The sequence below is a fragment of the Alosa alosa genome, chromosome 13 (genome assembly GCF_017589495.1).
Source record: "Alosa alosa isolate M-15738 ecotype Scorff River chromosome 13, AALO_Geno_1.1, whole genome shotgun sequence".
In the NCBI taxonomy this organism is placed as follows: domain Eukaryota; kingdom Metazoa; phylum Chordata; class Actinopteri; order Clupeiformes; family Clupeidae; genus Alosa; species Alosa alosa.
Genome location: NC_063201.1, coordinates 31,881,220 through 31,893,203, shown reverse-complemented (window position 1 = coordinate 31,893,203; position 11,984 = coordinate 31,881,220). Strand labels below are relative to the sequence as shown.

The 11,984-nt window shown below is 42.1% G+C and overlaps 1 protein-coding gene across 3 annotated transcripts; it reads left to right on the top strand.

The window, feature by feature from the left end:
- The first annotated feature begins 2,045 nt into the window (after window positions 1–2,045).
- Window positions 2,046–4,936, top strand: rnf183 (ring finger protein 183). 3 transcript variants are annotated; one of them, XM_048261340.1, is made up of 2 exons: window positions 2,046–2,252; window positions 3,356–4,936. In XM_048261340.1, exon 2 carries the CDS (start codon window positions 3,447–3,449, stop codon window positions 4,422–4,424), a length of 978 nt encoding a protein of 325 aa, XP_048117297.1. In that variant the 5' UTR covers window positions 2,046–2,252; window positions 3,356–3,446; the 3' UTR covers window positions 4,425–4,936. The 3 variants fall into 3 exon arrangements, with proteins under 3 accessions (XP_048117297.1, XP_048117299.1, XP_048117298.1); XM_048261342.1 differs by lacking the exon at window positions 2,046–2,252 and adding an exon at window positions 2,295–2,325; XM_048261341.1 differs by lacking the exon at window positions 2,046–2,252 and adding an exon at window positions 2,600–3,039.
- Window positions 4,937–11,984: the final 7,048 nt, after the last annotated feature.

Here is an 11,984-nt window from a genome sequence, read left to right as displayed (position 1 = left end):
GACAATAAAGCAAACTGCAAGTTCTTGTAATTTGAATATATTTTAATATTATATTATACATGTACAACAGAAACCATCTTATAGTGATCATGAAAGAGGAACAAAACTCTTTTTTCCTGGTATGTCTGGGCTTCAGTACGATAAACCTCTCTGGTTTTTCCAGTTCTCTGTAATTTTCCATATCAACCCCTACTATCCCTGGTGTATCCAGTTATGTGTGATATTCTTTATTAACCTCTACTCTTCCCTGTCCTACATCAAATAAGCCTGCATTGTTGCTTATCGAGTCATACTCACTCAGTGTACTGAGAATCTCATGAGAAAGACAAGGTGAAGAAGATACAGCGGGGAAAATAAATATTGAACATGTCAACATTTTTTTCAGTAAGTATACTTCCAGTGAGGCTATTTGCATTAAATTTTTATTAACTTAGGTTAATAAAATGAAATTAGTATTAACTTAGGTAATCCACACATATAAAAAATCCAAACATTAATGTTCATAAGTAGAGTTATGAGTAAAAAAGTGGAATGCCACAGGAAAAAAGTATTGAACACGCCTACTGAAATTTATTTGTAATACTTTGTAGAAAACCCTTTATTTATAATGAGAGCTTCAAGGCATTTCCTCTATGACGAAGCTAATCAGTTGCAGTATTCAAGTGTGATTTTGGCCCATTCTTTTAAACAGATAGTCTTTTAATATTGAAGATTCCAGGGGTCCCTCTTGTAAATCCTGATCTAGGTAACTTCCAAAACTGTTCAATTGGATTTAAGTCAGGGCCTGAATTTCCTTTCTCTGAAACCAATTGAGAGTTTCCTTTGCTGAATGCTTTGGATCATTGTCTTGCTGGAAGGTCTAGCCATGTCTCATCCTCATTGTTCTGGTGGATGGCAAGATTCTCCCAGAAAAAATGGCTCCATTCATCATTTCTTCAACTGTATGAAGTCTGCCAGTACCATAAGATGAAAAACAGCCCCACACCGTGATGCCTCCACCTCCAAACTTCACTGTTGGTATGGTATTTTTAGGGTGATGCACAGTGCCATTTCTCCTCCAAATATGGTGTGTAGTATGACATCCAAAGAGTTAAATTTTGCTTTCACCTGACCAGAATACATTCTCTTAGTATTTCATAGGCTTGTCCAAATGTTGTGTAGCAAACACTCAATGAGCTTCGACATGTTTTTCTTCAGTAATAGAGTCATGTGGGGTGAGCATGCATAGAGGCCATGGCGGTGGAGTGCATTACCTATGATTTTCTCTGTAACAATTGAACCTGCTGCCTCCAAGTCTTTCTGGAGTGGTCCTTGGCTCTTAGGCTACACTTCTGACTATCCTTCTGACTTCCTGGTCAGAAATCTTGTGAGGAGATCCTGTGCATGGCCGATTGATGATGCAGTGATGTTCCTTTCACTTGCAGATAATGGCTCCAGTACTGCTTACTGGATGATTGTGAAGTTTTGAAATGCATCTGTAACCAGTTCCATTGATATGTTTTGCAACAATAATGTTGCAAAAGTCTTGGAAGAGCTCTTTGCTTTTACCCATCATGACATGTTTCTTGTGTGACAACTTGGTAACGAAAAACCTTTTAATAGCTCGTCAATATCATCAATTTTTAATATGTCTGGATTACCTAAGTTAATACTAATGTCTGTAGAAAATGTTATGCGAATAGCCTCTCTGGAAGTAAACTTACTGAAAAAAATGTTGACGTGTTCAATACTTATTTTCTCCGCTGTATATTATAAAACTGGGAACTCTTATCCTAATTATGTGGCTTTTCTGTAATTTCTCAAATGTTGTCATTGTCAGGAAGTATCAGGACTGTAGTGTATTGTTACCGGTATTGCAAATCAGATATTCAAATATGCAATGGAATGATGGAATGATAACGCATGCTGGTGACATTGTTTTGAATAGCAGCATGACGGTTCTTTCTCCCACCAAACAGTGTAAAATACTACCCAGACTGGTCAGACAGGTTTGACCAAACAAGAGGGGTGGGAGGTGGACTCCTGCAGTGAGGAAGTGTAGTTAAGAGCCACAGATGAGAAGGAAAACAATGAGTGAAGAAACATAGATGTGTTTTTGCCTACATTAGCTGCATATTTGGAATAGTTTTAGGTTATCCTTACGATATTCCTCAGCTTGTACGGAATATGCTGTGGAACACTTTTGTTTGCTATCTTTACACTGGATACTAACAACCTTGTGCTGCCTTCTTCAAATCAAGACATTTCCACAAGTGAGTGCATACAGTTCCTGTGCAAGCTTGTTTTCCCCATATACTGGACAGTGAGTAAAAGTACAGTTCGAAGGTAAAAGGTCTCATCACCCAGTACAATTTATTGTGTAATTCTGGGAATATGTAAGAATGTCTGTGCTAATATTCCTGTTGATTAACTGTACAAGAATGTTGACAAGCGTCACAGTGCTGACTCAGCACTGTGTGTAAGATGTGTGTGTGTGTGTGTGTGTGTTTATATCCATGGCAAAAAAATGAAAACAGTAAAGAGAATGTCTGTAAACCCTTTGAAAGTTTGTGGATTGTTCTGAAATATGGCATTACTCTACGCACTAGAAACACAGTCAGGTATACAATGTCATTGTAACAAGCAGTTTTATGAATAGCCTATTATGAATACATTGTTTGCAATTGTGAAGTAGCTTGTTCAAAAAGGTTTGCTAAGAAATTAATAGATTCTCTATTCTCTAATCAAAAATGTATTTACCAAAATACACATTAATTTACGGACTAATTAGGATCAGGAGAGCATGTCATCTCTGACAGAGCTATGAATTCTACATTGTGACAGGAAATGCTGCGACAGAATCTGGATATCTGGAGCTGAAGCAACAAAAAGCAGAAAGCAATTCAGAGGAAATTTTGCATTTGAAATGTCCAAATCAAAGACTGGAAGTTAAATCAACTGACATTTGGTAGAACCTGTGGCAGAGGGATCATGCAGCCAGGACCTCTAACACTACCTACTTTAATGTCAGAGTATTGGGCCAAAATTTCTACAAACTTGGTTCGGACTGATCAACGTGTTTGTTTGTATTTCTGATAAATTGGCTTAGTTATCAGACATTTTTTAAAAACAAAGCTGTTGTTGGATTAGTTTGTCAAATGTCAAATTTGCACAAATGACAAAGTACTTGTAATACTTGAAGCAGAATGTCCCTCATGGTAGTCAGCCACAGGAAAAAATTGTCATGCTCTAATAATGTTCTTTAATGGAATCAGTTCCAATAATCGTCAATTAATAAGTGTCCTATTAAGTTGGGACAATTATCATTTTGTGAACTGGCAGATGATGATAATAAGATTGATAAATTATTTTGCAGAATGTCAAGACAAGACACCTGAAGGTTCTATTTACGAACTCCATCCATTCCAACATTTCTTCAATTCTCCTGTCCATTTGTTGATTCCATAATGAGTGAAGATGCCAATCATCACAGGAAAGAGGGAGGCAGAGGTTCCAAACCCAAAACCAAACACTCAAAGCCTCAGCAGGAGCAGAAGGCCAAGAGCACCCAGCCGCAAAACCGCAAGCCAGAGAGGAGACATCACACAGATAGGGGTCCCCAAAGGAGCCGTAGCAGTGACTCTGTACACTTGGGGAGAAGCAGAGGAAGACATAGGGAGAAAGAGAGGGACGATGGACAAGTGAGGAGAGAGCGTGGGAGAAGTGAGGAAGCACATAGGCGAGACAGTAGCCATGGCAATCAGCATAGGTCACCAGTGTCCCCTAATGATGACTTTCTAGGAGACACAGAATGTCCCGTATGTTTCTGTGCCTATGATAATGTATTCAAAACACCCAAGCTTCTTCCCTGTGGCCATACTTTCTGCCTGGAGTGCCTCGCTCGAATCAACGTGAGCTCTCCAGAGCTCAAGCAGCTCTCTTGTCCTGTGTGCCGTGAAGTCACACAGCTACCACATGGTCGTGATCTTCCACAGCTGGTTAACAACCAGGAAGTGTTCCAGAAGCTTCCACCTGAGATGCAGAGAGCACTGTCAGTGCGCTTCAAACGTAATAAGGGCAAGCTGGAGCTGAAAAGCAAATTAACACACCAGGATCCAACCACCACACTGAAGAAACAACAGACAGTGAGTAACAGCCGCTCTCTGGGCTTGGTGGAGTCAGGTGTCACAGGTCCAGTCACCAGCTTGGATGTGGGCCGCCCCCCTAACCCAATGCACAGTCACATGCGACGTGTCTTCCGTTCCAATCAGTGCTACTACGCAGCAGTGGGAGCCATCATAGCTGTCACCGTGGCACTAATGCTAGTGGGTGTGCTGGTCTTTGTGATCATCCCTCGAGTGACCCACACTGGAGGGGTCCGGCCCCCTCCTGGAAGCAATACACAACCCCCCCCTGGGCAACCAGCTCCAGATGGACCCCCTTGACAATCAGTGGTATTGATAAAAACTACAGTAATTGACAGACAGCATTGTATGTTGAACTTTTTCCGGAATAACGCAATGTTGAACAAAGCTTCAATTAATCTCAATCTGATGATCTGATGCCGATATCTACACGGTTCTACATTTAAATTTGTGTTTCTTATCATTTCCTTATAATACCATTATAGAGATATTTTTAAGAGATTTCTACATTTAATTAAAGATGAGCTATAAGCTTGTAATTTTTGGATGAAGTGCACTACTACTGCATATACGATGCTATTTGCCATCACCTATACAATCAAACAGTGATCAGTAATCCTTCATGATTTCTTGAGATTTTGTGTTATCAGTGTGGGAATTATTCTCTCATGCACTTACGTAAAAGGTGTTTTGACCTGATTTGGATATGGTAGCCTACTTCTTTATGTCCAATGAATGCATCAATTTGGACATGAGGGCCATTTTCAGAAAATGTGGGGGAAAAACACTTTCAGTAAAGATTCTTAAAAATCTGTAGTGTTTTCGACTATCATTTCACAATCTGTGCCATTTTCTTTATCAGTTCATCAATGTACAATGCTGAAAAAACAATGTTACATTGTACAATACCAACTGCAATGTAAGACACTCCATTCTCTGTATTGTCAGTAAGTAGAGCATCAAAATGAATTTGAAGACATGATTTTAAAGTAAAATAACTACAATGTGTTGTTTTAATGGCATGGAAGATCACAGGATCCATCAGAAATCAGGTGAAAAAGTATAGGGAAAAACGTTAATTACAATGATTTTTTAAATAGATCACAATAGTCAAGTCAAGTCAAGTTTATTTATATAGCGCATTTCATACACAGAGGTCATTCAATGTGCAAACAAAACCAAACAATAATAACAAATAAAAGCATAGAAAGGCAATATAGTCAAAGAATAGTTAAAAGGTAAAGATCATAATAAAAAGAAAACATAAAACACAATGTAGAATAATTTAAAAATAAAGAATAATTAGTAAGCAAAAACAAATGCAAAAGTTGTAAAAAAAAAGTAATAAAAGACAAGGTAGTATAATTATCAAGGCAGATTCAGAATTTGTAACTCGGCACAGTTAGCAGAAAGCATCTGAGAACAGTTTGGTCTTCAGTCTAGATTTAAAACTGGCTACAGTTGGAGCCTTTTTGATGTCATCCGAAAGTTGGTTCCACAGCTGAGCCGCATAGCAGCTAAAAGCTGCTTCACCATGTTTAGATCTAACTGTAGGTTTTACTAGCAGGTTTTTCACCTGGGACCTGAGAGGACGAGAAGGTGTGTACTGCTGAAACATGTCTGACAGGTATTTAGGTCCTGCTCCATTTACTGATTTATAAACAAGCAATAGTGCTTTAAAGTCATTTCTGTGACTTACTGAAAGCCAGTGCAAGGACTTATAAATTGGAGTAGGTCAGTTCTTTTAGTTTTTGTTAGAATCCTAGCTGCTGCATTTTGTATCACCTGAAGCTGTTTAATAGTTCTTTTAGGAAGGCCTGTGAACAGTCCATTGCAGTAATCAACCCTGCTGGAGATAAATGCATGAATGAGTTTTTCTAAGTCATATTTTGACATCAGCCCTCTGAGTTTGGCAATATTTTTGAGGTGGTAAAAAGCTGATTTAGTTATCGCTTTCATGTGGCTGTTGAAATTTAGATCACTGTCAATTAATACACAAAGATTTTTAACTGTATCCTTTGCCTTCAACCCTTTTGTGTCAATAGAACTATTTACTACTGACATGCAACTTGGGCTACTTTTCTCATGAGAGACTGCAAAACAGGCTACTTATTATGACCACTGCTAGCGAAGCGGTCATATAGGGATTATCAAAGTTTTTTTTTTTTTTTTCCCCGTCATCTACTTCCTGAAATTTACCTGAAACGATACCCGGGGCACCGAAACACCGGGGCACATGAAATTTGGTGGGTATGTAGCCCCACTAAACTTTTACGGAAAAATTTCGTTTGGTCCCCGGGGGCCACTCCCCCTCCGCGCTGGGCCCCCCGAAACCCAAAAAATGCAGTTTTTCCTAAATAACTACCTGAACCGTAGCACCAAGGATGAAGAAATTTTTATCGTATGTTGGTCTCAAGGGCCCACATCAACCTAGCCCATAATCACTCATTTGTGATTTGCACCCCCCCGGTAAAAAATGAAAATGCAATATCATCCTGCTTTAATTGCCCCTCTCTTCAGTAAAGACGTTCAGAACTGCACCAAATTTTATGTGTATGATTAACCTGACATTCTCTGGGGGTATGCCAAGTTTCATAGAATTTCATCCATGGGGGGGGTCTAAAAAATTAAGTTATGTGTACATTTAGTGACTGTCCACTCATTAGCCTGTAGATGGTGGTGCACACATATACACACGCACACACACACACAGGCACGTATACCATCAGTATCGGCAATTACAACGGCCGATACATAATAACAAATTCAGTAGGATTAAAGGAAAACCATATATTGATCATAATAATAATTTGGCTGCATTTCCAGTATTGGCGTCACGTAGTCGTTTGTCCACTAGATGGCGCATCGTTGCAGTGAGACGTAATTTTGTTGGAAGTTAATCTAAAGTGGGTTGGAAAGACACTACGCTTCCTACAAGGACAAGACTGTACAGTAGTTTACCGCAGAGAACGTCTAAGGGTAGGATGATTTCTGCATGACATGTAATTCCCATTTCCTCTTGAAGCCGAAAGAAATCTGAGAATGTTTATCGGACATGCTTGTTTTTTACTGCAGGTAGGCTACGTTAATCCTATCAATAGCAGAACGTAGGTAAAATAATGTTACCGTTAGCATGGTTGAGTGATGGAGTAGAAAATATTGATGTATTTGTAGAAAACCATAAATGCGTTTATAGGCTACCAAGCAAATCGATAACAGCACTAATTGTATCTTTCGACTGTCATCTCATTTGCTTATGACCATAACCTAGGCTGCTAACAGGAGATAAGTGAGTTAGCCACAACACGTTCGCTACGTGATGTTTTTTTAATGGAAAATATATAGGCTACCTGAAAGATAACCTGTCTATGATGCATCCTAAACACCGGGCTGGGACATTTCTGCTCAAAGTCTCAAAAAGCATCTGAGTCAACGTTCATTCCCAAACACCCATATAGGCTACTTCAATCCTCTATTTTCAAAGGTGATTCAAGTAAGGAAGAGAACGTTTACCAAAGTAAAGTAACTGAAACTACATAAATTCGTCAAAGTGAATAATTTGTGTCAACTCGCCGCAATGTAGATCTATAAACGCACCCGTGATGATCTACATCCAAGGGGGCAGGCGAATTCCCGGAAGTAGAAGCATCGATGTAGCGGTGGTTATCAACTCTCTGCTAACCCCATAGAACGGCCATTCATTTAGGATTTTTTTGAACTTCCATAACTTCATATACCATATATCATGTGCCGATATTTTAGCTTCTGTGTTATCTACATAAACAATAAAAGGCAAAACAAGACTCGACTACCTCGTACGTAACGTTAGGTTCCCGTAAGAAGAATGTTTAGCATGTCCGGTTGAAGGGAAGCTAACGCACTGAAGGGCGATAACCGCATTGTTTAGAAAAGAAGCGTATCGTAGTCCAGCCAGCACGGAAACTCGTGAACAAAGCTATGTAGCCTACAATAGCATTGTAGCCTATGTTAAGGTAAAGCATAGAGTCAAGTTAACCTAATGAAAAACAGTAGTTTTACCATTAAGTAGTCTAACGATAATCATTTCAGAGGTTTTCGATGGATTGACCGTAGGTCAGAAAAGTGGAAAGAAGATTAGCTATTAGCGGATAGCTGACCAAGCCATGATAATGTTAAAACGGCCGCCCCTGTGAGGTAGGATTCAAACCAGGAGAGAGCAGAACCGAGATTCCCATGTCAGCGAAAGTATAGAGAGAAGGATACGGTGATTAACCGTGGTCAAAGGCAGCCGATAAGTCAAGCAGAATGAGTACTGATGACCGGCGGTCGCCCTGGCTTCTTTTAAGGCTTCTGTTACAGACAGCAGAGCCGTTTTCGTAGAGTGGCCGCTTTTGAACCCAGACTGATTTGGATCCAGAAGGTTGTTCTGTGAAAGGAAGTCAGAGACCTGTTTGGAGACTGCTCGTTCAATGCCTTTGGATAGGAAAGGCAGTAGTGAGACAGGGCGGTAGTTCTCGACTTGAGCAGGGTTGAGAGAAGCTTTCTTAAGTAACGGTGTTACCGGGCCATTTTGAACGCTGTTGGAAATGTGCCAGAGGTTAGCGAGGCATTGATCACATGTGTGATAGCTGGAGCGATGGTCGGGCTGATGGACTGAAGTAGGCTCGTGAGGTATAGGGTCCAGCGAGCATGTGGTAGGACGGCTGCATGTCAGGAGTCTGGACACTTCACTCTCGAGAGAGGCGTGAATGCTGAAAAAGATGTTCCAGCAGTCCCTAGAGGTTGTAGGAGTGCGGTATCTGAGTCAGATCGTTGAGTGGGCATGTAGAGAATTGACTGCTGATTGCCGCCACTTTGTTTTAAAAAAAATGAGGCGAGGGTATCTGCAGTAAGGCTGGATGGAGGAGGAGGCAGCTGAGGGTTGAGTAGCGATTTGAAGGTTGAGAAAAGTTTTCGAGTGTCTGTAGCGCTGTTGATTTTGTCATGGTAGAAAGCAGTCTTAGCAGCAGCAGTGATGCTGGCTGAGAAGGAGGTCAGGAGTGTCTGGTAGTTTTTGAGGTCGTCAGCTAGTTTGGATTTGTGCCATTTCCTCTCCGCGGCTCTGAGTTTGGTGCGCTGCGATCGGAGGGTATCATTTAGCCATGGATGAGAATGTTTGGATCGAGCTGGCCTTGTGGTAAGAGGGCACAGCTTCGTCTAGACACACAGGTCAGTGTGGAGCAGAGCGAAGTCGGTGGCTTCATTAACCTCCAGAGAGGAGAAGGTGTTGAGTGGAGGTAGACCGGAGGCAACCACAGAGGAGAAGTGCGTTGGAGACAGGTTCCGGATGTTGCGGCGGAATGTGACCATCGGCTGAGGAGCCGGAGGCTGTTCTGACAGGCTGACGTTGAACTGGATGAAGAAGTGGTCAGAAAGATGGAGAGGCGTCACCATGAGGGTGTCTGTGCTGCAGTTCCGAGTGAAGATCAAGTCAAGCTCTTTGCCAGCTTTGTGAGTCGGTGGGCTTTGAACCAGTTCGAGGTCAAAGGAGTGGACCAGGGCCAAAAAGTCCGCTGAGCCTGGGGCATCTAAGTGGATGTTCATATCACCGAGAACAAGAAGCGGACAGTCATGCTCAGGGATGGAGGATAGCAGAGTGTCAAGTTCGTCAATAAAGTCGCCTAGTTGGCCTGGAGGGCGGTAGATGACCAGCACGTAGAGTTTTGCTGGGGCGATCACTGTGATGGCATGGAATTCGAATGAGACATATTTGTTTGAAGGCAGTAGCGGGGTGAATTTCCATTTGTTGGAGATCAGCAGGCCCGTCCCGCCTCCTCGTCCAGATAGGCGAGGGGTGTGGGATAGTGTAAGGTTAGTGGAGAGTGCAGCCGGGGTGGCAGTGTTCTCTGGTTTGATCCAAGTCTCAGTGAGAGCAAGGAGTTCCAATGAAAGGTGGTTGGCATAGCCAGCTATGAAGTCGGTTTTGTTGACTGCGGATTGACAGTTCCACAAGCCCATGGAGAAGGAGGTTTCTGTTGGTGAGGACCGTTTAAGTTCCTGGAGGTTAAGGACATTTCTGCCCCTTTTGGCATGATGCCGTTTTCTGCAATGGCCGGTGATAAGATATGGAGGAACGGCACATTTTGCCTTTGTCGGTGCCTGTGCTCGGTGAACTTGCACAGGTAAACTTGCTTGTCTTTGACCGTGTCGGTCTTAAACGATGCTGGCTGAAACGAGGGCTGCCGCTTCAGCAGCCGCCACTATTTTTCTTCTGCTAGGAATTGCATGCAGCTGTCCTCCTGTCTCACTAATGATGCATCAGCGTAGACCGCCCTCTGACGTTCGCACAGCTTAGATTGTTCAAAAGGGTGTTAATCACTGTCAACTGAAAGTCCGCTCGCTCACACCGACCGAAACTCAGTTTCAAGTAGCCTCCTCCCTCAGCTGTTCCCAAACGCCCAGAGTCCAATTCTAACAATTGGAGAGGATTTGGCCAGTAGTAGCCTATGTGTTCTTGCTTTCTCTCTCCCAACTCACTGCAGTTTTTGTGCACTTAAGCGCTTTTTGTTTGTTCGAAGTGCGTGTTTAGGGTGTGAGAGGGGAGTCGATGTGCTTTGATTCCTGCTTGGTAGTTGTAGTCTATGCGATTAAAAAAAAAAAAAAACACGTGTGTGTGTGTGTGAAGTATCCAAACAATGATAACGCTTTCATTATGGCTGCTTTAGCCACAGACCTTGAGCTACTGTACAGTGGGTTGGGTTCAATTTAGAAGTGTCCACTTCTAACAGCTACGTGAAATGTATTACTACTGAAATGCAAAACTATTAACTTTTCGCCAAGAGGTGGCAGCTTAATACTGTAAGGTGTAAGCCATTGGTTCCAAAGGAGTGTAACAGGGTGGTACATAGGAAGGGCCAAGGGGCCAATCACAGTAGCCTGACTACGCCACCCTGAGGCCTAGTGCATCAGGGAATCTTCTAAACAGACACAGCTCGTAGGTTCAAACAAGGGAGACATGAATTCCAGCAAAGCAAAAGATTTATTAATACACAAAAGTTGGGAAGTGGAGATCTGAGGGTGGCAACTATGGACGTCCACACAAATGTTTTACATGCAAGCATTAAGAAAAGCTCACCTATTACACAGCAAAGGCACACTGCAAAGCGATAAGCAATACACAAAACCACACCACACGTATGCTCAGAGTAGCCCCCCTCAGAGCCACCTCCCTACTAAACATAAAAGTTAAACAGAAGGACAAGACAGGCAACACAAAAACCAAACATAAAATAACCAAAGCAAAACCAAGACAAGACAAGACAGCAGCACAACCCATGTTCCCCATCAGCATGACTGTGCTGCCTAAAAGAACAGAACACAGAAGATTAAACAAAGAACACACCACAATATACATAACATAAAACCACAAATGTTTATGGGGAGACAGCATACCTGACAGTAGCAGACAGGAGCTACACCAGTGGAGTCTACATTGCTACTGGCTGCTGCCCCTCTTAAGTAGCACTCCACTGGTGCCAGATTGATCAAAAGCCTATGCCCCGCCCCCTTCATTAGCACTTCCAGGTGCTATGGGGAAATAGCAGGCAGAGAAGGTCTACCTGCTACAGGAGATTTTATTTGGGTCGCCAGCATAGCCTAGTAACAATTTGTGTTGTGTAAAAGGCCTAGCATAGGGCCTACCTTATATAGCTTATAGTTTGTTAACAGTCACGGTTTTGTCATAACTCCCTCTGCATTTTTGCATTTAGAATAGCTCTGAAACCGGGGCTGAACACGGGGGGGGTTAGCCAGTGCGTGGATATCTCAATCGCAAAATTAAACAATATTTCTATCGGGCGCCTACCATGGACAGTCTCGCAACGCATTTCATGAAGGCCCTTT